This window comes from Miniopterus natalensis, chromosome 3 (genome assembly GCF_054644295.1).
Source record: "Miniopterus natalensis isolate mMinNat1 chromosome 3, mMinNat1.hap1, whole genome shotgun sequence".
Taxonomy (NCBI): Eukaryota; Metazoa; Chordata; class Mammalia; order Chiroptera; family Miniopteridae; genus Miniopterus; species Miniopterus natalensis.
The window spans coordinates 76,969,420-76,995,074 of record NC_142083.1 but is presented as its reverse complement, the minus strand read 5'-3'; the positions used below and the strand labels follow the sequence as shown (position 1 = coordinate 76,995,074).

Below are 25,655 nucleotides of genomic sequence, written 5' to 3'. Positions count from 1 at the left end.
TCTAAGATGACCCCCAATAATCCCAGTCCTCTCCTATTCACACCCATGTGTAATCCCTGCCCTGTGGGGCAGGGGTGAGGGGCTGGACCTAGTGACTTGCTTCTAATGAGCAGAATACCAGCAAAGTGAGGGACAGTTACTGCCAAAACTAAGAGATAAAACACTAGCTTCTGTCTCACTGGTACTCTTGCCTTCTCCTGTGCTCACTCTGATGAAGCCACAAGCCACGTGAGCTACCACACGCAGAAGCTTATGTGGCAGGGAACCATGGAAGGCTTGGCCAACAACTAGTAGCTGGCTAACTGCCAGCAAGGAAGTGGAACCCCAGTCCAACAGGCCACAAGGACCTGCATCCCACCAACCACCACCAGTGTAGTCTTGAAAGCAAAGCCTTCCCCAGCTGAACCATAAGATGACTGTAGCCTTTGAAACAGTCAGGGCCAGAAGGCCCAGCTAAGCCACCCCAAGATTCCTGACCCACAAAACTGTGAGATAATAAATGTGTGTTGTTTTAAGCCACTAAGTTTTGGGGTGACTTGTTATGCAGCAATATATAACAATGACACGACACTAACCCTGTCCCCCACGGAAGGCCATGCGGAGACATTTTTCTCAGGCGTTGGCATTAGGAAGAGCAGTACTTTCTGCACACTTCATCTGCTGTTTATCTTAGAGAAACAATGAATCATTTAAATAACCATGTTTTCTTCTTTGCTTTGGCTACTCAGAAGCTCAAAGCCAATTCTGCAACCACTTCTAGCCACTGAGCCAGACCAGAGAGAATGCATTTTTTCATCTTATTAGATGATCTTTGGTTTCCCCTTGTGCAAGTTTCTTTATCATTAACATATATTTAAAACCCCTTCTCTATCTGTCAGAAGTTTGACAATATTAAGAAGTGCAGTATTTTTTTTAAATAGTTCTTATGTTTTAGAGATACACACTGAAACTTCTATAGATGAAATATGGATTTGCTTCAAAACAATCTAGAACAGAATAGATGGAAAAACTGGCCATTAGGGAGTATGGGGTTTTTTGAGGGGAGAGGGGAGGCTGTTAATGAAAATGTCTGGAATTAGATAGTGGTGATGGCTACACATCCTTGTAACTATACTAAAAACCACTAAATTATATACTTTAAAATCGTGAATTATATCTCTATTTTTTAAATGGGCCATTAGTTGGTAATTGAACATGGGTGATGAGTATATAGAGATTAATTATGCCATGAGCTCTACTTTTTGTTTATATTTGAAGTTTTCCTTAATAAAACGTTTAAAATTCTACTGTGTTGTATTAATGGTGGCTTGCTTCGGTGAGAAGGACGAGCTAGAGGTGAGGAGAGCCACAGGCAGGGCTTCTGAAGGCTGCTAGTATTCCAGTGCTTGATCTGTGTGGGTCGCACACCGAGCTACACACTCATGATCTGTGTGCTTTGGGGGCATATGTGTTACACTGCAACAAAAGACACACTATGACACGCTAGGAACTTAGGTAAACAGCCTTGTATCCCCTTTAGAACAAGACAGGGTACTCAGACATACCTAAAATACTGCTCTAAACCAGGACTAGCTCATCAAAGTATTGATAATAATGGCTTTTGAATCTAAGCTTTCTTTCCAGGCTCCAATGAGACTGTCAAAAACTTGGAACCTCGAAGAGGCAGTCTTACAACAGGTTAGGCCTTAACATTCTAGCACTTTATACATCACACTTTGGTGAAGAACCTCTTATAAATGTCCTTAACATTTTATATTTACAAACCTCCCAGCACCATGCTGTAAGTGACCTCATACCTGTGTGGAGTCAGTGACAGAAGCCAGCTGCAGGTACTCAGAGTTGCCCCAACCAAAGAGGCCTCCATCGGCAGACACAGCCAGGCAACAATCACCGTAGGTGGCAACCTGGACAACATTCACTCCTGCAAGGTCTCCACCCAGCTTGGTAGGTACGCTGGTGATATTGTAGTGACCCAGACCTAACACAATGGAAAATACTTACTTTTAATAACTTATTCTTTTATGATTTACACAGACTTACTATATGCCAAACACATTTTAAGCACATTACAAATATCAGAAATTCTGATCTGTTCCTCTGAATGCCAGGCAACTTCCATCCCCATGTTCTTTCAGAGGAGGAAAAAGACATCAATGAAACTGAACATCTTAAAACCTTGGAATTTTCTAGGTGTGATTCAAGTTAGAAAATTTCTCAGGATGAAATTCCACTATACAGTGAACATTTGACCTTGCATATATTACAACAAGTAATTTCTTATGCACTGCTGAGCTTGCTGGAAAATCTCTAACAGCCCATCCCACACAAACCCTCTATCTCACCCCCAAAAAAGTAAATGGAAACAGGCAAAGCAACATGGTAAACAGTAAACAGTAAATAGGGCTTGACTGAAAGACAATGTCACTATCAGCGCTGTGATAGAGGGTAACCTCTGGGCAGCAAACGAAGGCAAAACACTAAACCAACTCTGGCTTCCAGGGGCTTCCTCACAGGGGCTCAAGGCAGGGTCAGACTGGCAGCACCCTTGGCAACAGGCAAAAGCAAATCCAAATCCTCTCTGGAGGAAACCATCTCCAGTGTAGGCCCTTAGAGTTTCCACAAATTAAATTCAACAGAATATGAGATCACAATAAAAAATTACTAAACTCATACAGAAAGACGCCACTATGAGTGAGAGTAAACAGAACTAACAAACAACCCACTTATACCCCAGACTTCAGACACTGGAATTATGATATACCAAAAAAAAAATAACTCTGTGCGCAGTGTTCAAAGAAATAAAAGCGGGAATAAGAGACTACAGAAATTGGCTAGATAAGTTTAAAAAGGGAACAATTAGAAATGAAAAAATATAGTTAAAATTAAAAATGCAAATGGATGGACAAAAAGACAAACCACAATCTCGGAGAAGATATGTGCAACACTAAACTGACAGACTACAGATACAGAGCAAATAAAGAATTCCTAAAGATCAGTAAGAAAGACAAATAAGTCAGCAAAAATGGGTAAAGACACCACATACATTTCAGAGAAGAAAAAGCAAGACTGGTCCATAAACACATGGCAAGATGCTCACTTGCAGTAGGAGTGAGGAAAATGCAAATTCAGCCCTCAATGCGAGACTATTTCACAGCCAGCAAGCAGATAGGCAGAAACTTTCAGGTGGACAATACCAAACTTTGCCGGGCTGTGGGACACGCCCTGCTGTTGTGGAGGTTACTTGTTACCACCATTTTGGAAACAATCATTGGAATGCATATGCATACCCTATAACCCAGCACTTCCACTCACAGAATCTTCACTAGAGCTCCTAGAACTCCTGAGCACATGTACAAGGAGACACACCGATGATCATAGAAACACTGTTTGTTATATAACAAAAAGTTGTAAACCATCCAATTATCTGTCAACAAAAAGTGAATAAACTGAGGTGTGTTCCATAGTAGAATATCATACAGCTATAAAAATGAACTGCATTCAGCAAAGAAACAGGATACAAAATCCACACAAATCTCACCTGCATTTCTATATACTAACAGTGAGCAATCCAACAAAGGAAATTAAGAAAACAATTCTGTTTCAGTAGCATCAGGAAGAATAAAATCCTTGGGAATTAACAATCAGAGGTGAAAAACTTGTACAATGAAAACTACAAAACATTGCTGAAAGAAATTAAAGAAAATATAAACAGATGGAAAGACACCTTACATTCATGATTAGAAGACTTAATATTGTTAAGATGTCAATACTATCCAAAGTGATCTACAGATTCAACATAATCCTATTAAAATCCCAACAATGTTTTTTGCAGAAATAACAAAGTTGGAAAACTAACACTTTGTGATTTCACCTTACTATGAAGCTACAGTAATCAAAACAGGGTGGTACTGGCATAAAAACAAACATATAAACCAAAGAAATAGAATAGAGTCCAGAAAAAAACCTTGCTTATATGGTCATATGATTTTTGAAAAGAATCCCAAGACCATTCAGTAGGAAAAGGACATCTTTTCAACAAATGGTAGTGGGGAACTGGGTATCCCACATGCAAAAAATAAAGTGGAACCCTTAACTAACACCATATACAAAAATCAGCTCAAAACAGATCAAAAACCTAAATGTAAGACCTAAAACTGTAAAACTCTAAGAAGAAAACCTAGGCTAAAAGCTTCACAACATCGGATTTGGCAATGATTTCTTAGATATATGACCCAAAAACACAGGCAACAAAAGCAAAAAGTTGTTAAGAGCATAGATCCTGTGCTAGCAGGTTTTCTCAGTGGTTAGAGCTTCAGCCCTCGGACTGAAGGGTCTCTGGTTCAATTCTGGCCAAGGCCATGCACCTCAGTTGCAAGTCTGACCCCCAGCCCCAGTCGGGGTGCATGAAGGAGGCAACCAATTGATGTCTCTCTCTCACATCGATGTTTTTCTTTCTCTCTCTCCCTTTCTCCCTCACCCTCTCCCTCTGTCTGAAAAGCAATGGAAAAAATATCTTCTGGTGAGGATTAAAAAAATTAAATAAATAGAGAGTAGACCCTAAGAGCTTTCATCACAAGCAGAACATTTTTTTCTTTTTACTGTATCTGTGTGACATAATGGATGTTAACTAAACCTACTGTGGCAATCATTTCACAATATATAGAAATCAAACCATCATGCAGTACATCTTAATCTTATATGGTAATGTATATCAATTATGTCTTAATAAAACTATAAAAAATTTTTTAAGAAAAGCTGAACAAATTTCACTAATGAAAATTAAAAACTTTTGTGCATCAAAAGACACTACCAACAGAGTAAAAAGGCAACCCAGAGAATGGGAGAAAATATTTGCAAATCAAATATGTGATAAGATTAATATTCAGAATATATAGCAAACAAAACCACAACAAAAAACAAATGACCCAATTAAAAAACAATCTTCAAAGAAGATATACAAAGGGCCAATGAGCACCTGAAAAGATGTTTAACATCATTAATCATTACGGAAATGCAAATCACAAATGAGATACCACTTCACATCCATTAGGATGGCCACTATTACAAAACAAAAACAAAATAACAAGTGTTAGCAAGGATGTGGAGAAATTAGAACTTCACACATTGCTTGTGGGGAATGTAAATGGTGCCACTGCTATGAAAAACAGTATGGCAGTTCCTCAAAAATTTTTAAATATGATCCAGCAATTCCACCTCTGGGTATATACCCAAAAGAATTGAAAGCAGGGTCTCAAAGAGATATTTGTACACCAATGTTCACAGCAGCATTATTCCAAGAGCTAAAAGGTAGAAGCAACCCAAGTGTTCATCAATGGAGGAATGGATAAGCACAATGTGTTATATACATACAAGGGAATATTATCCAGCCTTAAAAAGGAAGGAAATTCTGACAGATGCTACACAATGCATGATTTGAGGACACTATGCTAAGAAAATTAAGCTAGTCACACAAAAAACAAATACTGTATGATTCACTTATATAAGGCACTTAGAGTAGTCAAATTCATAGAGGCAGAAAGCAGAATAGCAGTTGCCAGGGGCTGAGAGGTGGAAAGAATGGGGAGTTACTGTCTAATGGGTATAGTTTCAGTTTTATAAGATGAAAAAGTTCTGGAAACGGATGGTGGTGATGGCTGCACAACGATACGGATATACTTAATACTAATGAACTGGACATTTAAAAATGGTCCAGATGGTGAATGTTATGTGTATTTAAACCACAATTTTTAAAAACTGAAGAAAAATAGGTTAAGGCTAACACTGATCTCCCCAGCTGCCAAGGCAGGGGATGGGGAAGGAACGAACAAACTGCAGATATCTGTAACACGGCTGAGTCTTAAGAGACATAATGTTGCATTTAAACCACGTTACAGAAGATACATATAGTATGACCCCTAAAATAAGCAAAACTAGTCAATACTTTAGAAATGTGTGTGTGTATGCACATAAATTTCTTGTCCCCTCAGAGAAAGAAATAACAATAAAATTCAGGATGGTGGGTCCCTCTGGGGGAAGGAAGCCTACGAAGCAGGAGAGTAGCACACAGGTAGAAGCTGCAGTACAGGGAATGTCCAAGATCTTAAATTGGGTAGTGGTTTCACAAGTGCTGATTTTATTATCATGTTTTATAATTTATACTTGTTACATATTTTTAATTAAGATAAAATTCACATAACATAAATTCACCATTTCAACCATTTTTAAAGTACATGATTCAGTAGTTAAGTATATTCATGATGGTGTGCAACTAATACTTCTAATCTAAGAACATTTGCATCTTCCAGAAAGAAACCTCATGCCTACTTATAGCCACTCCCCATTTCCCACCTCAACCAGCCCTGCCAACCACTAATCTACTCTGTCTCTATGTATTTGCCTATTCTGGACATTTGGCTTCTTTCACTCAGCATAAGGTTTTCAAGGTCCATCCATGTCATAGCATGTATCAAAACTTCATTCCTTCTTATGGCTGAATAATATTTCACTGTAGGTATACACTGTGCTTTGTTTATCCATTTATCAGTTGATGGATATGCAGGTTGTTTCTACTTTTTTGCTAGTATAGAGAATGCTATGAAGATTTGACCACACAAAAACTTGTGTACAAATCTTCATAGCATGGAGAGGATGTGGAGAAACTGGAACCCTCATACACTGCTAGTGGGAATGTAAATGATGCAACCTCTGTGGAAAAGAGTTTGGCCATTACTCAAAATTGCTGAGGTTTATGGCAATTTTACATTTAATACTTTGAGTAATGGCCAAACTCTTTTCCACAGAGGTTGCATCATTTACATTCCCACTAGCAGTGTATGAGGGTTCCAATTTCTCCACATCCTTGTCAATACTTATTATTTTCTGGAGTGTGTGTTTTTTATAGTAACAATTCTAATGGATATGAAGTGAATCTCATTGTGGTATTGATTTTCATTTCCCTGATTAATTGTATGTGTATCCTTCCATGTGCTTACTGGCCATTTGTATATCTTATTTGGAGAAATGCCCACATAACACTTTTGCCCATTTTTTAATAGGGTTGTTTGTCTTGTTATTGAGTTATAAGAGTTCTTTATATATTCTGGATACCAGACCCTTATCTAATATATGATTTACAAATATTTGTGGGCTGTTTTTTCATTCTGTATAGTGTCTTTGATGCACAAAAGTTTTTAAATTTTCTTGAAGGTCAATATATCTATTTTTTCTTCTTTTGCTTGTGATTTGGAGGCTGGCATATTTAAGAAACTGCTGCCTAATCTGAGGTCACAAAGATTTACACTATGATTTCTTCTAAGAGTTTTACAGTTTTAGCTCTTACATTTATGACTTTGATCCATTTTGAGTTAATTTTTATAGATGACATAAATAGGGGTTCAAATTCATTCTTTTGCATGTAGATATCCAGTTGTCCCAGCACCATTTGTTGAAAAGACTATTCTTTCCTCAATTAACTTGTCTTAGAACACCTGTCAAAAATAGTAGATCACAGATGTGTGGGTTTACTGCTAGACTCTCTATTCTATTGATCTATGCCTATTCTTATGTGGTACCACCCTGTTTTGGTTACTACCATCTCTTTGTAGTAAATTTTGAAATCAGAAAGTGTGATTCCTCCAACTTTGTTCTTCAAATTTTTTAATTTTTTTTTTAAAAGATATGTCTTTATTGATGGAGAGGGAGAGGGGGAGGGGGAGGGAGAGGGGGAGGGGAGGGAGAAACATCAATGATGAGAGAGTCATTGACTGGCTGCCTCCTGCATGCCTCCCACTGGAGATCGAGCCCACAACCTGGGCTTGTGCCCTGACCAGGTACTGAACCTCAATCTCCTGGATCATAGGTTGATACTCAACCGCTGAACCATGTGCCGGCCGGGCTGTTCTTCAATTTTTTTTTTTACTATTTGTGGTACCTTATAATTCCATATGTATTTTATCATCACTGTGTCCATTTCTGCAAATAAGACAGCTGGAATTTTGATAGAAATTGCATTAAATCTGTAGATAAATTTGGGGAGTATTGCCTACATATCATCTTTTGTATATTCTATAATACATATAAATAAAAATATTTTTAAAAAGTAATTCAAAATGTTTAAGGTTTATGAAAGAAAGGAATGGGATGCTCAGATAGAAAGTGCAAGGGAAAAGGAGAACAATTAGAAAGAATGGTCAAGGAAGCCTTCACTGAAGAGATGACAGCCATGCTGAGCCTACAGGATAAAAAGGAGAGCAAAAAGAGCATTCCAGGCCAAGGGAATGACATATGCAAAGACCCTATGGCAGCAAAGAGGAGGGCATGCTCCAGGAACTGACTGCAGGGGCCCATGTGGCTGGACTCAGAGCCTGCAGAGCAAGACAGTGAGGCCAGAGGAGGTGCAGCATGTGACAGCAAGTTTCTGGGATGGCACCAGGAAACTGTTAAGCATGGTTATCTCCAGCAAGTGGGGCCTTTACTCTCCACCTTATTCCTGTCTATGCTGTTAAAATGTATCAACAATTTTATTACTTTTATAAAAAATTGCTTTTTCAAAATTACCCACACAAGATTTTAAAAATAAAGAGAAGCTTCAACTTTACAGTTACCAATAAAATGTACGTTTAGAAAACTGGCACAGTAATTAAATTAGCACACTTAAATTGACAATTCTCATTGCAAGAGAGGCTATGATTAAAGTGGTATCTCTGTGCACCGCTGATGATGGCATAAACTGGTAAAACTTTTGGAAAGCAATTAAGTAAAACATTCTGAAAATAATACAAATAATCTAAACCTTTGTGCCATTCCTCCTGAGAATTTATCTTAGGACAATAATTCAAATGAAAGAAAAAGCTACATCTCTACACATGATGTTGCAATACCTCCAATGGCTGCTGCACATCCTCCACCCCCAAAAAAGCACGCCTCCTGACAACAGGGTAATGATTAAGTAATCATTTGATAAAATGATTAAACGGTTAATTTATCTTATGATAAATTAGTTGGATGCTATATCATACAAATATTAAAAACTGTAATTGTGGCCCTGGCCAAGGTGGCTCACCTGGTTGGAGCATCATCCTGTACACCAAAAAGGTTGCGAGTTCAATTCCCAGGGCACATGCCTAGGTTATGGGTTTGATCCCGTTAGAGAATGTACAGGAGGCAACCGATCAATGTCTCCCTCACATGATGTTTCTCTCTCTCTAAAATCAATAAAAACATATCATTGGGTGAGGATTAAAATAAACAGTAACTGTGAAAGTTGTATCAACATGAAAAAATGTTTTATGTAAATTTAAATGATAAAACAAGCATATAAAATCACCTATGCTATCATTACAATATAAAAGATGTACTCACATGAACAAGGACTGGAAGAAAACAAGAAAGAACGAACAAAGACGATTTGGTGGTAGTATGATTACTAAGGATTTAAACAAGACTTAAATCTTAAAATTAAAGGCCTTCCCTTCAGACAAATATCAAAAACAAAAAGATTAAATATACAAGATGATAAAGTTTATCCCTCATTCCTTCCTCCCTTAACAATATTCTTCTGAAATCAGTTAAAATCAAGCTCCTCTTAGGTGGCACTTGTCTCTTCTTTACAAGGCACGGAACGCCTTTGTTGAGGGATGGCTCCAATCCTCTACCTAATCCTTTACGATCATTTCTATGGGAAAGTGACAGGAGAAACAGAATAGTGTTTCCCAGGAAGCGACAAGAAAGGTAAGAGTCAAGTTAAGGAAGATGGGTTCTAGCCTCTGAGAGCCCTACAGCTCACAATGCCATAATGCACTACCGCCAGGGGTGAAAGGTACAATACCTGTTTGCCCGTCCGCGCCCCATCCACAAGAATAGACTTCTCCTTTATCCGTTAGGAACAGACTATGGTCCTGACCACAGGCGACCTATCAGACAGACAGAGGTGAGGTTGATGAGAAGAAATCGTTTGAAGCCCAGGGTCCTAGTCAATGGACCCAAAGCCCAGTAGCATTCCCTACTGCTCCTGAGCACCAAGCACGCTGCGTCCAGCCCACCAGGCTGCCCCACACTGGCTCCACCTCCTATTCATTCTCAATGCACTGCAGCCTAGCAGGCTACAACTCCAATAAAACTGCTAAAGTAAAGTACCAGGTATCCTAAGAAACAACCCCAAGAGCTCCTCCATCGCCTCCACACCTGAGGAACCACTTCCTCCTCCAAAAGCCTTTCTTTTCATTATTCCTCTTCTGCCTCTCCCAGCCTCTACTTCCTACCCTTCAGTGTTGGAATCCTCCAAGATTCTGTCTCCTCTGACCTCGTCTCTCCTCAGTCTTCACTTCCCTGGGAGACTGCATTCATTCCCAAGGCTTTAAGTGTCACCTCCACATTATTATCTCCAGTCCCAACAACTCTACTGAGTTCGGACTATTTTCCTAACTGCCTAATGAAAAGCACTCTTTATTGAACACTTATGTCAAGCACTGTGCTAAGTCAATAACCAAAGCCACCCAGTAAGAAACTGAATCTCAGAGGAGTTTGGTAACTTGTCCAAACTCACCCAGTTAATATGTGAAGCAGGAAGTCAAACTCTCATTCATGTGACTTTGAAGCCTGTGCAAGAAGCACTACATTCTACTGAAAATTCGCTCTCTCACTCTTCCTCACTTCCTTCTCCCAGCCAACCCAAGCCCGCTTCTCCTCCAATACACCCCCTATTTGGGTTGAGAACATCAGCAGCTGAGTCATCTGCCTATGGAGTCCTGCTTGACTCCCTCTAGCTCACTCCCTGCCTGGCTAATCAAGCCCCAAATCCAGTCAAATCTCTTCACATGTCTCTCCACCTGTCCCTTCTCCCCATGGCTTCCCAAATGGCCTTCATCACTTCTCCCCCAACTCTAGTCCATACCATGGCCAAAGTTATCTTTCTAAATAGTTCATGATTTAGCTGTCACTCCCCCTGCTTAGAACCTTTGATAGGCCCCAACGGTCAAGAGGATGAAGTCTAAACTCCTTAGCTCTTTCTAAATAGTTCATGATTTGGCTGTCACTCTCCCTGCTTAGAACCTTTGATAGGCCCCAACGGTCAAGAGGATGAAGTCTAAACTCCTTAGCGAGGTATTCAAGACTATCCACTCTGAACCTATCTTCTAGCCTACCCCACACCACTTTCTCATAAGCATACCAAACTCCAGCCACACAGCACGTTCTCAGCAGAGCCTCCAGCTGCTCCCTCCCCTCTACCAGAAAACTTTCCCTCCCACCCTTCCCCAGTCTATTTGGCCAATTCTTCTGCCACCTCCCCCATGATGCCTTTTCTCCCTTCCATTCCACCCCTGCTTAGCCTTAACAATTCCCCTTCTGGTACTTTTATAGCAATTTCTATATATATTCACTTATTTATGTTTTGTTATTGTTGTTGCTAATCCTTACCCAAGGATGTTTTTCCCACTGATTTTTTTAGAGAGTGGAAGGGAGAAAGGGAAGAGAGGGAGAAAGAAAGAGGCATCCATGTGAGAGAAACACATTGATTAGTTGCCTCCTGCACATGCCTAGACCAGGGCCGGGGATTGAACCTGCAACCCACATATGTGCCCTTGACCGGAATCAAACCCACCACCATTTGGTGCACGGGCCAAAGCTCTAACTACTGAGCAACAACGGCCAGGGCTATTTAGTTATTTATTATAAGTACCTACCACATGCCAGGCACTGCACCAGGGACAGGAATAAAATGATAAACAAGATAAAGCCAGGCTGGAACATAGACAGTGCCCTGATACAGCTAGTTTTTTTAACCTGTGTCTCCCACTAGAGTATTATCCCCCAAACCTTATTAAATTTTGGCAATCTACTGCAAATTGTGTCCTATAGTAGGCAGGCAATAATTTTCACTAAAATAATTTATTAATTCAGAAAAATCCGACTACCAAATTTTTCATCATTCCACCCAACTTTCTCCCTTTCAAAAGTGCCCCAGAGAGCAGGTTGAGTGGCTTTCAGCCCATGCCTCTTACCTGGACCACCTGTCCATCGAAGTCCTGCATTCTATGGACTTTGTGACTTTCACTACACCAGGAGCAATTTGGGGAGAAGCAAGAGATATGTTCATGGTAAGCACTGTGGGGTTCTGGCCCCTACTCTGTCACCCTAAACTGTGGGCCCCACATACAGAGTAACTATTAGGGAAACTCTCAAGGTCAGATACAATAAGGCAGAATTAGGCCAGGTGTGAAAGTAAAACAAAACAAACAAAATCCTTTGGTGATTTTCATATGCTGCCAGAGTTGAAACTGGTAGTATTTAGAACCACCAGTGCAATGCAATGAACTAGAGGGAAATGCAATTAACTAGTCTTTTTTTTAAAGACTAAATGAATAGGACTGAAACAGGAATTTGTGAAGTTAATCAATTTGGTTAAAAATACAAAACTAATTCAAAGAACTTCTACACATCACAATCAATGTTCATGAACCCTCCCCTCCCACCAAGCTAATGCATAGAGTTCAACCTGCAATGAAACAATCCTCTCCACAGCTTTCCTGTGAGTCTCACTGCTCCTCTCACACAAGAGGAACCCTGCCTACTGCTCTGTGGGTCTATCACTCAGGAAATGTTTAATACTTAACACAATTAGGGGAAGGGGTAGTTCTTTCAGGAACTTACCTATAAATTTCATTTTCGACCACTTTTCTTCCACACTGCCCGTAAGAATTGTTTCCCATGCTGAAGACTAAAAAATAACACCCCTAGTTAAATCAGTTCTTCAGATTCATGGAGTCCTAGAATATCAGGATTGGAAGGGGTCTTAAAAGTGGTCCTAGTCCAACCACTCACCCTAACTGCCATTTGGTTTCCTTCTCCAACATTCGCAACCAGTGCAGGCAGAGCCGCAGGTATGTTGGGGTCTAGACCTGCCACATCAGTGTGTGCCACCTTTACTGTCCTTCTGCCCTCCCCTCTGGGCCCTAGTTCCACCTCTCAGAAACCCCACCTTACATAAGGTAAGCACCTCCTGTGAAGGCCTCAGCACCCCCATTTCCTGGACCTGTCACTAGGTTGCCCTTGATGCAAAAATCCCTCCTGAAAAAGTTCCTAAACACTACCTTCACCTTTTCCTACAAAGTACACGTAGCCAGAAAATGAAATTTGCAAAATTTAGTCAAGTTGGTCTTTCCCTAAAGACCACTCTTCTGTAGAGTGTGGGGGTTACCAAGAAACCTGGACTCTGAAAGCCCCCACCACTTAGAAGAAGTGTTAGCAAATAGGCTTCTTTCAGAACAACAGGAAAAGCCATCTGCATGTGTAGCCCAGCTCGGTGCCTTTATGCAAATGCCTGGGAAAGGCTGCCTGGTGTGTGCTGTCACATTTATAGATAAGCTGAGATTTTCCAAGAACCACAGAGAGCAGAGAGCATAAAAGATTTAGCAAGGTCTGCCCAATACAGCTCTCTTGAGCATCCTACTGATTTGCTCAGGAAATGCCAACAGCTTCACTAAATAGACATGGCTCAACCAAATAAGCCCCTTTAGGCCCAACAGCAAGAAAGCAGTTCCCCCACTCCTCCATCAGTTCTTTACCTCCTTCACCGTCTGTGAGGACAAGAGAATGGGCTCTCCCGCAGGAGACCTGTAGCACCCGTGTCTCCTGAGGTCTGTCCAGAGGCAGTGGAATCGGTGAGGGCTCCAAAACATACTCGTATCCCCTTGCTGAAACAAAAACAATCGGGTTCATTACACTGATTGAGAGCCACAGCATTTCTAACATCAGAAATCATACTGTCAAACCGCCACATTTTTACTCAGTCAGATATTGGGATGACTTACTCAAGGCACATAAGCTAGGACTAGAACCCCGGTCCTCAACTCCCAACCCACTGAATCACATTGCCTCCATTACACACTGGATTATTGAAAAGCATACTAGTCTTATTTTTTTTTTTAAATCTCTTCATATGTCATTTAATACCGTTTGAACTTTTAAGGAAAGTAAAAGCATTTTCTTCCTGCAATGCCCACTAAAACTTCTCAGTAAAGTGAACAACAAATATTGTTATAATAAAAGGCAGCAAAAAGAATACGTAGATGCGTTTACTTGCACATACATTAAATCTCTGTAGAAATATAACCTGGAAACTGTTAACACAAACTGTCTTCAAGGAGAAAAACCATGTGGCTGGAAGGACAGAGGTAGAAAGCAGACTTGTCATCATATATTCTACTATGCCTTTAGGATTCTTGACTATACAAAAAAGAAAGTTTTCATATTTAAGTAAGCAAGTAAGGGGAAAGTTTTTTAGAAGTCACTCTAAAGAAGAACCTTATTGTTCTTTACAATCCTACTGAAAAAGCCTGATTGGTCTATGTAAAGAATTCCTCTTGTAGCCCTGGCCAGCGTACTCAGCGGTTAGAGCGTTGGACCACACACACAAGGGTCCCGAGTTCAATTCCCAGTCAAGGGCACCTACCTGGGTAGCAGGTTCAATCCCTGGCCCTGGTCGGGGCACAGTTGGGAGGCAACCGATTGATGTGTTTCTCTTACATTGTTGTTTCTCTCACATCGCTGTTTCTCTCTCTCTGCCACCTCCCCCTTCCTTCCTCGCTTCCAATCTCTCTAAAAATCAATGGAAAAAATATCCTTGGGTGAGGATTACAAAAAAAATATTTTGCTTACCAAATAAATGGCATTATTACTGTTGCAACAATATGCCTGCCCATTTGTTTCATTAGTGATTTATACAATTTTCAGGGTTTTTGAGCAGCATGAAATAACTGGCATATCACAATAAGATTATATGATTCTAGGCAAAATCAAAGAAACTAGACAGTGTTGTTAGCTTATACAGCCTTATTAGCTGAAAAGATACAGTACTTTAGAATACTGAAAAGTGACTCACATCCCCCATTACTATCTGTATAGACCCCTAAGGGCCTGGGATGCTGTAAATACATAACATTTAAAGGGAATCTGGCTCTAGATCCAACTACCAACTGACAGGAAATATAAAGGATCATGTTAAATGTGGATGCACTCAGCAAACCCCAAACTGGAAAATTCTATAGGATAAACAATATGATTTCTTTAATAGGTAAATTTCAAAGAAAAAAGATTAAAACAGACTTAAAAGACTTTTAAAAGTCATATCAATCAACTACAATGTCTGGGCCTTACCTGGATTTTGATTCAAATAAATTTTTTAAAGTAAAATATAAATTTAACATCTGTGAGACAATTAACAATTTGAACTGGATTGTTGACTAGTTCAAAATGACTAGTGCAAATTGAACTGACTAGATATTTGATGATATTAAGGAATTATATTAATTATTTTTTTAATATACTTTTTTTTTAATCTTCACCTGAGGATGTTTTAGAGAAAGAAAGGGGGGAGCAAGAGAGAGAGAGAAATATCATCGTGAGAAATATTGATCACCTGACTCCTGACCAGGGATCGAACCTGCAACTTAGGTGTGTGCCAACTGGGAACAGAACCTGCAACCTTTCAGTGTAAGGGACAAAGCTCCAACCCACTGAGCCACATTGGCCAGAGCTATTGTTAATTATTTTTAGGTGTGATAAGGTTGTGTTTACTTTTTTTTAAAGAGTCCTTACTTTTTTTAGATATGTACCAAAATATTTATAAATGAAATCAGTGTTAGAATTTGTTTCAAATTTATTGAGGGGAAGGTGGGGGGAATGAACAAGACTGGCATGACTTGATGGCTGCTGAAGCTGGTGACAGTACACGGGATGTATTACACTATTCTGTCCATTTCTGCATATATCTAAAATTGTTCCTAATAAGTGGTATAAAAAATGTGATGTGGCATCCTACAGCTAGTAAGACTTCAATATTAACTTATAAAAGAATTCTGATATAAAATTAGTGGAAAAAAGGCAGAAAACAAAACATATGCTATAATCAAAATAAAATATATATTGGTATATGAATAAGAAAACAGAAAAGAATGGAAAGCTCTGTCCTAAGTAGGTATGTCTATGTAATTTCTCCTAGTTTAAAAAATGTTTCTTATTGTTCTTAAAATACTGTTTGACTAATGTGTACTTTTTAAAATGTTATTATAAATAATTTCTAACATTTTTACAATTAAACTTTCAAACAACTGGAATAAAGCCTCCACCTTAAGGATTTCATTGAATTTTTTCCCAGACCACATCCTAGGTACTGTAGAGTATTGCAGGCTATCTCCAAGCTAGGAAAGAAAGATCTCTCTGAGGTCAAAAAGGAACATCTTCACTTATCAGCCAATTTCTTTTTGCCTAAAGGTTCAATGTTATTATCAAAGAGGCTGAAAGACTACCTAGTCCAGATGGTTTCCAACAACATCCCCTTAAGACTGCACCTATTTTGCCATTATGCTTTGGTTTATGTGATGATACCCATGAAAATCCAAAGGGAGCTCTCAGATTAGTCATAGCAGAAAGAAGCCACGGCGAGAATGCTTACTTTTATCTTTCCTGCTTCTCTGAAATCCAAGCTGAGAATCTTTGTTGAGTCCCATACCCCAAACTTTCGTAACATCCTTGGTTTTAGAGGACAGCAATGTGAACCCATAGCCACAAGCAGCTGATGAAATCTGAAAGAGTTCCCATAAGGCATTAACTGATTTGTGATATCAAGTTTTTTTCAGCAATTTATGACAAGTTATTTATCCAATCCTAGAACTCATACCATTAATATAGCGACTAACATTTACTCAACATTTACTATGTGTTAAGTGTTCAATATGTATTATCTCATGTAACCTTTATACTCACCCTATGAATTAGGTATTACATCATCCCCACTGACCCAGACATAGCCTAGCATAGTAGTTAAATTGAAGGCTGCCTTAGTTTGAATCTTGGCTCTACCCTTTACCAGCTGTGCGACCTGAGATAGATTACTTAGCCCCTCCGTATCTGCTTCCCTCTCTGTAAAATGGAGATAAGTACAGTGGTACCAAGATTCTCCAACGTCTCCACTGACGAACATTTCGGTTTAGGGACGCTGTAAACCCAGAAGGAAATGCTTCGGTTTTCAAACACGCCTCGGAAGTCAAACATGCCCCATGGCTTCCGCTGAGGGCAGGATCCTAAGACCCAGCTGTCGGCTGTTGATCCCTCAGGTTTCCAACATTTCAGAGCTCAGTCTTCCGGAGCGGAGCACATTCAAAAACCGAGGCACCACTGTAGCTCTCTCTTTGGGTTGTTGTGAGGGCTAAATTAGTACAGCTAAAGCCCTTACAGTATGTAGTACCTGACTTAATGCACTTGTTGTTACTACTAGTAGCAGTATTTGAAAGATGAGAAAATCAAGTGTGAACCCTGAGGAGGAGGAAAAAAAGACACCTACTAAGAAGCATTCCTAGTGGCTAACTGGGCTCAAATTTTAAAAAAAGAGCCAGAGCCTAGCAGCCATTTCTGCACAGGGGCATGTCACACAAACTGCACTTCAGGGAAAAGCCTGAACTGAACTGCCTGCCTGTACTGTGTTTCTACCATCTGAGCCAGCCCTTATAAAAATATCCTGGAAACCTATTTCCCCATCCAATCAGAGCTGCTCTGACCAATCAAAGCAGCTCTATTCTGACCAACCAGGACAGTGCCTTTTGGGCCAAACTTTAAGGATTCGGAATCCTCATCTGCATGAGGATGGACCAGTCAGGGACCAGGTGCAGGGCCTCCTGTCCATATAAGCCAGCTCCCCTCTGGATCAGAGAGCATACTTTCCACTGAAGACTAAATTTCTGGCTAGAGTTGAAATCCTGAAGATGTCTAGCTGGAACAGAGCAGAGTAGGCCATTGCAGAGCAAAGCAGAGCAGAGCTACCTAGCTGAAGAGGGACCCGGCCCTGGGGCAGCCTCACAGTCCTGCTGTTTTCACAGCCACACTATACTGTAGCACCACTGAGCTGTTTCACAGTGCTGTTTTCACATCCATGCAGTATCACTGTTTGCACTGAATAAAGTTTCCTTTTTCACTGCACCCCAAACTGGGGGTTCTTGTTGGTGTTGAATTGGCACCAACAACAATCAGGTGACACAAGGATCCTTTCAACACAAGTTAAAGATTAAGTAACTTGCCCAGCTGGTGTGGCTCAGTGGTTAAGCATCAACCTATGAACCAGGAGGTCACAGTTCGATTCCCAGTCAGGACACATGCCCAGGTTTAGGGCTCAATCCCCACCGGCGGAGTGCAGGAGGCAGCTGATCAATGGTTCTCTCTCATCATTGATGTTTCTATCTCTCCCTCTCTGAAATCAATAAAAACATTTTAAAAAAAAAAGATTAAGAAACTTGCCAAAATATAATCACAAAGCTAATGAGCAGAAGATATCTGATTCCAGAGTGCATATATCATCAAAAAGTTCAGTTTCAATGAAAAAGTATGAGACATGCAAAGAAACAAGAAAAGGTGACATATACTGAGGGGAAAGTAGAAACTCAAACTAAGTGTACCCACATGTTGAATTTGTCAAAGACGTTAATGAACTATCACTCAAATAACTTTTTTTTTTTAATATATCTTTATTGACTTCAGAGAGAGGAAAGGAGATAGAGAGAGAGAAATAGAAACATCAATGATGAAAGATTCACTGATCGGCTGCCTCCCGCATGCCGACTGGGGACTGAGCCCGCAACCCGGGCATGTGCCCTGACCGGGAATCGAACCCTGATCACCTGGATCCCAGGTCGATGCTCAACTGCTGAGCCATGCCCAGCTGGGTTCAAATAGCTTTTTAACTGTGTTTAAATTAATGGAAAATATAATGACAATGACTCAACAAATGTGGAAGCTGAACAGAGAAATAAAAACATTAAAAACCTAACTGGAAATTCTAGAGTTGTAAAGTTCTAGAATAACCAAAAGAAAAATTCATGATATAGACTCAAAAGCAGATTTGAAATGGCAGAAGAATCAGTTAACTTGAAGAAATATCAATGGAAATTATTCATTCTTAAGAACAGGAAAAAAAAAATTTTTTTAAATGAACCATGCGTCAAAGACCTATAACAAAACAAGCGTATCAACATTTATGTAATGGGAGCCCCAGAAGAGCGAGAGAGAAAGAGGCAGAAAAAAATATTTAAAGAATTAATGGCAGAGGCAAAAACACAATGGAGAAAGGAAAGTCTCTTTAATAAATGGTGCTGGGCCCTGGCCAGGTGGCTCAATTGGTTGGAGCATCGTCCCATACACCACAAGGTTTCAGGTTTGATTCCTGGTCAGGGCACATACCTAGGTTACAAGTTTGATTCCTGGTTGGGACAGGTACAATAGGCAACGAATAGATATTTCTCTCTCACATCAATTCTTCCTTCCTTCCTTCCTTCCTTCCTTCCTCCCTCCCTCCCTCCCTTCCTTCCTTCCTCTCTCTCTCTCTCCCCCTCCCTTCTTTCCTCCCTCCCTCTCTCTCCCCCTCCCTTCTTTCCTCCCTCCCTCTCTCTCTAAAAATCAATAAAATACATTTCAAGTGAGGATTAAAAAATAGTAATAATAATAATAAAATGGTGCTGCGCAAACTAGGAAGCCACATGCGAAAAAATGAAACTAGAGTGCTGACACCATACACAAAAACTAACTCAAAATGGATTAAAGTCATGAATATAAAACCTGGAACAATAAAATACATAGAAGAAAACACTGTTACTATACTTATGGACCTTGGTCTCAGGGAGTTTTTTGTAAACTTGACTCCAAAGGCACAGGAAATAAAAGAAACCATCAACAAAACTAAAAAGCAACCAACTGAATGGGAGAAGATATTTGCAAATGATACCTCTAATAAGGGGCTAATATCCAAAATATATAAAGAACTCATACTACTCAAAACTAGAAAAACACACAATACAATTAAAAAATAGACACTTTTCCAAGGGACACATGTATATGGCCAAGACATATGTAAAGATGCTCAACATCATTAGTTATAAGGGAAATCAAAACCCCAATGAGCTACCACTTTCACACCTGTTAGAATGGCAATTATCAATAGAACAAGAAATAACAATTGCTGGAGAGGGTATGGAGAAAAGGGAACAATTGCATGCAGCTGGTGGGAATGTAAATTGGTGCAACCACTTTGGAAAACAGTACGGAGGTTCCTCAAAAAATTAAGAACAGAGCTTCCATATGCCCTAGCAATCCCTGTTCTGGTTATCTACCTGAAACTTTGAAATATCTACTATTTATAAAAATATATGCACCCCTTTGTTCACTGCATTATTCACAATAGCCAAGACATGGAAACAACCTAACTGTCCTTTGAAGAAGACTGGATAAAGATGTGGTACATATATACAATAGAATATTACTCAGCCACTGAAGAGATGAAATATTGCCATTTGTGACAACATGGCTGGATCTTGAGAGTCTTATGCTAAGTGAAATAAGTCAGAGAGAATGAGAGTCAGAGAGAACTGTGCAATTTCACTCATGTGGGATATAAAACAAAAAGCAACAAATGAACAAATAAAACAAAACAAATGCACAGATACAGGCAACAGAATGGTCGTTACCAGAGGAGAAGGGGAGTTGGAGAACTAAGAAGGTAAAGGGGGTCAAATATACCACGACCAAAGGAGACTAGACTTTGAGTCAAGAGCACACGATAGAGTACACATGTCATATTATAAAGTCGTACACCTGAATTTATATAATGCTATTCATCAATGTTACTCCAATACTATTCAACAAACTTTTTTAAAAAGAAAGAGTAAACAGCTCTGGCCAGTGTGGTTCAGTTGGTTGAGTGTTGTCCCATGCACCGAAAGGTCACTGGTTCGATTCCCATTCCAGGCACATGCCCAGGTTAAGGGCTCGATCTGCAGTCAGGGTGCATACAGGAGGCAGCTGATCGGTTTCTCTCTCACATAGATGTTTTTCTCTTTCCCTCTCCCTTCCTCTCTCTCTAAAATCAATAAAAACATATTTTTAAAAAGAAATGAATAAACATGCTAATTTTAAAAACAGAATGGCAGAAAATTTACCAAATTTTGTACAAAACATAAATCTACAGATCAAACTTGCTCAACAAATCACAGTTAAACTCTTGAAAGACATAGAAAATAAAAAAGCATCAAAAGAAAATGGATTCATCAAGTACAAGGGAACAACATTAACAGCAAACTTCTCATCAGAAACGATGAGGAACAGAAATCAGCAGAATGATATATTCAATGTACTGAAAGACAAAAACTGCCAACAAAACTATCCTTAGAAAATGAAGATGAAATAGACATTCCCAAAGACTAAGAAAATTCACTGCTAGTGGACCTGCCATAACATGTACTAAAGAAGTTCTTCGGCCTGGCTGGGCATGGCTCAGCAGTTGAGCATCGACCTATGATCCAGGAGATCAAGGTTCGATTCCCAGTAGGGGTGCATGCCTGGCTTTCAGGCTCGATCCCCATTCGGGGGAATGCAGGAGGCAGGAGATCAATGACTCTCTCATCATTGATGTTTCTATCTCTCTCTCTCTCCCTCTCCCTTCCTCTCTCTGAAATCAATAAAGATATATATATTTTTAATAATAGATATTTTTTTTTTAAAAAAAGGACATGGCCCGGCTGGGCGTGGCTCAGCGGTTCAGCGTCGACCTGGGATCCAAGCGATCGGGGTTCGATTCCCGGTCGGGGCACATGCCCGGGTTGTGGGCTCGATCAATGACTCTCTCATCATTGATGTTTCTGTCTCTCTCTCTCCCTCTCCTTTCCTCTCTCTGAAATCAATAAAGATATATTTTTTAAAAAATAAAAATAAATAAATAAATAAAATAAATAATAAAAAAAGGACATGAATTGAGTAACATCAGTGAAAATGGTGAAGCAACAAGAACACTGGTAAATATTTTCAGAACTCTGGAAATTTAACAAAGGCTTAGAACAATCTGAAGAGTGTTTACCCAAGAAAAGCTGCCAAATCTCAGCAAGAACAACAAGATTTGCGTTGTTTTAACTTGCCCTGTTCTCATTCACCTCTTCGCAATTCTGCAGTAGCCTTGAAAACCAACAGTTTACAATTGCAGTGAAAATCAGCAATCTGGCAGCCACAGAAGGTGGCAGAATACAGAATAGGATAGGAACATCAAAGCCCTATTTCCAGAGAATTCTCATTTGAACTATCTGGTGGTTCCCTGGAAAGCCCCCCTTTCAAGGCTGTCTTTATTTGGCCTGACCCCTCAGCAAAGATGGAGAAATTCATTGTTTATAGGCAGTTAAGGAAATTTCTGTCCAACTACTGGCTGTCCACTAAGCTAACTGAACAGAAACATCAGTGGCCATACATGACAAAGAATATAAACTTTACCAAATTAGTTCAAAGAAGCCACTAAACAACAACAAACAACAACAACAAACCGTGAGGAGGTGGGAATATTTTATTTCCAGAGTTGCCACCTTGTATCATTTTAAATGTCCAGTTTTCAAAAACCAGAAGAAAAAAAAACAAAAAGCAAGCAATCGGAAGAAACAACAATTATAGCCCATACACAGGAGGGGGGAAAAAGAGCAGTCAACAAAAATTGTTCCTGAGGAAGCCCAGATGTTAGACTTAAGACAAAGACTTTAAAGTCGACTATCTTAAATACATTCAAAGAACTAAATCACATGTGAAAAACTAAAGGAAAGTATAAGAACAATGTCCCACCAAACAGGGAATATCAATAGAGAGCTAGAAATTATACAAAAAAACTAAATAGAAATTCTGAGGTTGTAAAGTACAATAACTGAAATTAAAAATTCACTAGATGAGCTCGCGTCAGATTTGAGCAGGCAAACTTGAAGGTAGGTCAATTGACATTACCTAGTCTGAGAAACAGAAAAAGAATGAAGAAAAATAAACAGATCTTTGGAAACTTTGGGACACATCAAGTATATCATCATACACATAATGGAAGTCCCAGAAGGAAAGGAGAAAAGGGCAGAAAGAGCATTTGAAGAAATAATAAAGTATGGCAGATAAAATGAATAGGAACACCCTGGCCGGGTAGTTGGAGCGTCATCCCATGTACCAAAAGGTTGCAGGTTCGATTCTCATTCAGGGCACATATCTAGGATGCAGGTTCCATCCCCAGTCAGGGCATGTATGGGAAGCAAGCAATTGATGTTTCTCTCTCACACTGATGTGTGTGTGTGTGTCTCTCTCCCTTCCTTCCTTGCTCTCTAAAATCAATAAACATATCCTGGGATGAAGATTAAAAAAAAAAGAATAGGAGCACAGAGGATTTTTAGGGCAGTGAATATAATCTGTATAGTACTGTAATGTGGAATACATGTCATTACACATTTGTCCAAACAAACAGAATATACACCAAATGAATCCCAAGGTAAACTATGGACTTTGGGTGATTGGGATGTGTTCTGTAAATTCACAATTGTAACAATGTACCAGTGGAGGAGGGGAGTTTTGATAATGGGGGACACTACGCATGTGTGGACAATAGTACACTGAAAACTACAAAACATAGTTGAAAGAAACTATAGATCTAAATAAATGGGAAGACATTCCATGTTTATACATTGGGAGACACAAAATAGTTTTATGGCATTTTGGTCCAAATCGATCTACAGATTCAACATAATCCCTATCAATATCCAATCAAGTATTTTTGCAGAGATTGGTGAGCTCATCCTTAAATTCATATGAAAAAGCAACAGACCCAGAATAGCCAAAACAATTTTATAAAAACAACAACAAAGTTGGAGGACTTACATTTCCATTTCAAAACTTATTTAAAAGCTACAGTAATCAAGAGAGGTGTAATTTTGGCATAAAGGCAGACATATAGATCAATGGAACAGAATTGAGAAGTTCAGAAATAAACCCTTACGTGTACAGTCAACTGATTTTTAACAAAGGTGCCAAGACAATTCAATAAGGGTAATCTGTCCAACTAATAATGCTAGGACAACTGGGTACCCACATGCAAAAAAACCTTACCCCACACCATACACAAAAAAATCAACTGAAATGGCTGACTCATAAACAAATATAAGGACTAAAACTAAAAAGCTCCTAGAAGAAAACTGGAAAATTATCTTTGTGAGCTTGGATTAGGCAAAGATTTCTTAAATAAGATACCAAAAGCATGATCCACAGGAGAAAAACTGATCAACTTAATTTCATCAAAATGAAAAACTTGCTCTTCACAGGTCACTATTTTAAAAAACCACAAACTGGCCAAAAAAAAATCTGCACACATCCTATGTGTGATTAAGGACCTATAGCCAGAATACATTAATAACTCTTACAACTCTATATTAAGAAGTAAACAACCCAACTTTTCGCCTTGAGCTTAAAGTCCCTGTTTCTATCGACCTCCCCTTTTCGGAAAGTTAAAAGATCGCTTGTTATCCTTGACAGAGGTCAGGAGCTAAAATGGTCAAATGTGCCTCTTTTTCATCATCCACCAAAATTTCCACAACCATCATCCCTAAACATCCATTTTTGCTCTCTGAGGGTCGGCTTCCAAGATAACCGCCCGGCTGCAGCTGTCCTTCCCTGTCATCTTTTCCATTCCGAGTCACGTCAAAGGCCTCCTGTGCAAACCCTTCCTCTCTCATTCCTGCTCCAGCTAACGTTTCCTTTCCCAATTCTTCACCTTCTCCCACATTTTCTCTGACCTTTTAAAGCCGCCTTTCCTAACACCGGAACTCCTGGAGTCTCCCCGGCCCAAGTGGAGTCCCACAGGACGTGCGCCTGCCAGCCGTGGGGCCTGGAGCCTGTCCCTCAGCCTCTCCGAGCCTCCCTCTCCATCCGCGTAACTGTGGGGACAGCCCAGGCTCCCGGGAGGACGTGCGAACGACGGGAGCTGGCAGCAGCGCCCGGCACATTTCAGCCGCTCGGGGGGATGTTGGCTACGCCCCTAACGCTTTCCCCTCCCGGGGTCGTCCTCCCAGAAGTGTGAGCACCCAATGTCACTAGCTTCTCGGAGGAGGAAGGAGGGCGCTGCGGCCCGCACCTTTTGATCCAGCTCCAGGCGGTAGGGCACCGGCTGGATCCTGCGGCGCGGCCGCGAGCCGGCGCGGGGCTGGGGCCCGGAGCCGGGCAGCACGAAGGTGGGCACGCCGAGCGCGCCGGAGAAGCTGAAGCCCCACACGAAAATGCGGTCGGCCCGAGCCGCGCGCTCGCCCACGTACTGGAACACGGGCGCGTCCGCCTCGGCTTCCGCCGCCTCGCGCCGGCTCCGCGAGCGCCGGGCCGCCGTCCAGTGCCCTCGGCCCCGGCCCGGCCCCGGCCTCGGCCCCGGGCCGCTCAGCCGGCGCCCCAGCCGAGCCCCCGCCGCCAGTGCCGCCAGTGCCATCGTCTGCCTCACGCCTTAGCGGCTCCTGGGTGCCGCCATCTTGCGTGACCCTTGACCCCGCGCCCCGGCGGAAGAGCCCGCGCCCACGCCTACTACTGGCTGAAGACGGAGGTGCGGAGAGCGGCGGAGGGCTCCGGGCGGCTGGAGGGCTGGGCGGAGCCGGGTGTCGGAACCTGAGTGCGCGGGCGGAGCTGGCCCTGCCCACCTAATTCACCACAACGGTGTCCGAGCTCCGGCCGGCGGCCCGAACTCATCTCCCTTCCAGGCCCGTTTGCTGAGCGTCTGCTCCGGCGGGCACCTTCATTTTTTGCCAGACCCTTCACTTCTTAACCATCAGCAAGGGTAAAAGGGAAGGGGTGGCCCACTC

General features: G+C 40.8%; 1 protein-coding gene across 1 annotated transcript in view; it reads right to left on the bottom strand.

Annotated features, from left to right (window-relative positions):
- Positions 1-25,288, bottom strand: part of RCC1L (RCC1 like) — a 37,071-nt gene extending 11,783 nt beyond the window's left edge. The window contains exons 1-7 of the mRNA XM_016225146.2: positions 24,947-25,288; positions 16,451-16,580; positions 13,563-13,691; positions 12,649-12,715; positions 12,000-12,051; positions 9,827-9,911; positions 1,797-1,978 (exon numbers count right to left, since the gene is read on the bottom strand). Of these exons, the coding sequence (XP_016080632.2) occupies positions 1,797-1,978; positions 9,827-9,911; positions 12,000-12,051; positions 12,649-12,715; positions 13,563-13,691; positions 16,451-16,580; positions 24,947-25,288 (987 nt within the window). The remainder of the gene's footprint in view (positions 1-1,796; positions 1,979-9,826; positions 9,912-11,999; positions 12,052-12,648; positions 12,716-13,562; positions 13,692-16,450; positions 16,581-24,946) is intronic.
- Positions 25,289-25,655: the final 367 nt, after the last annotated feature.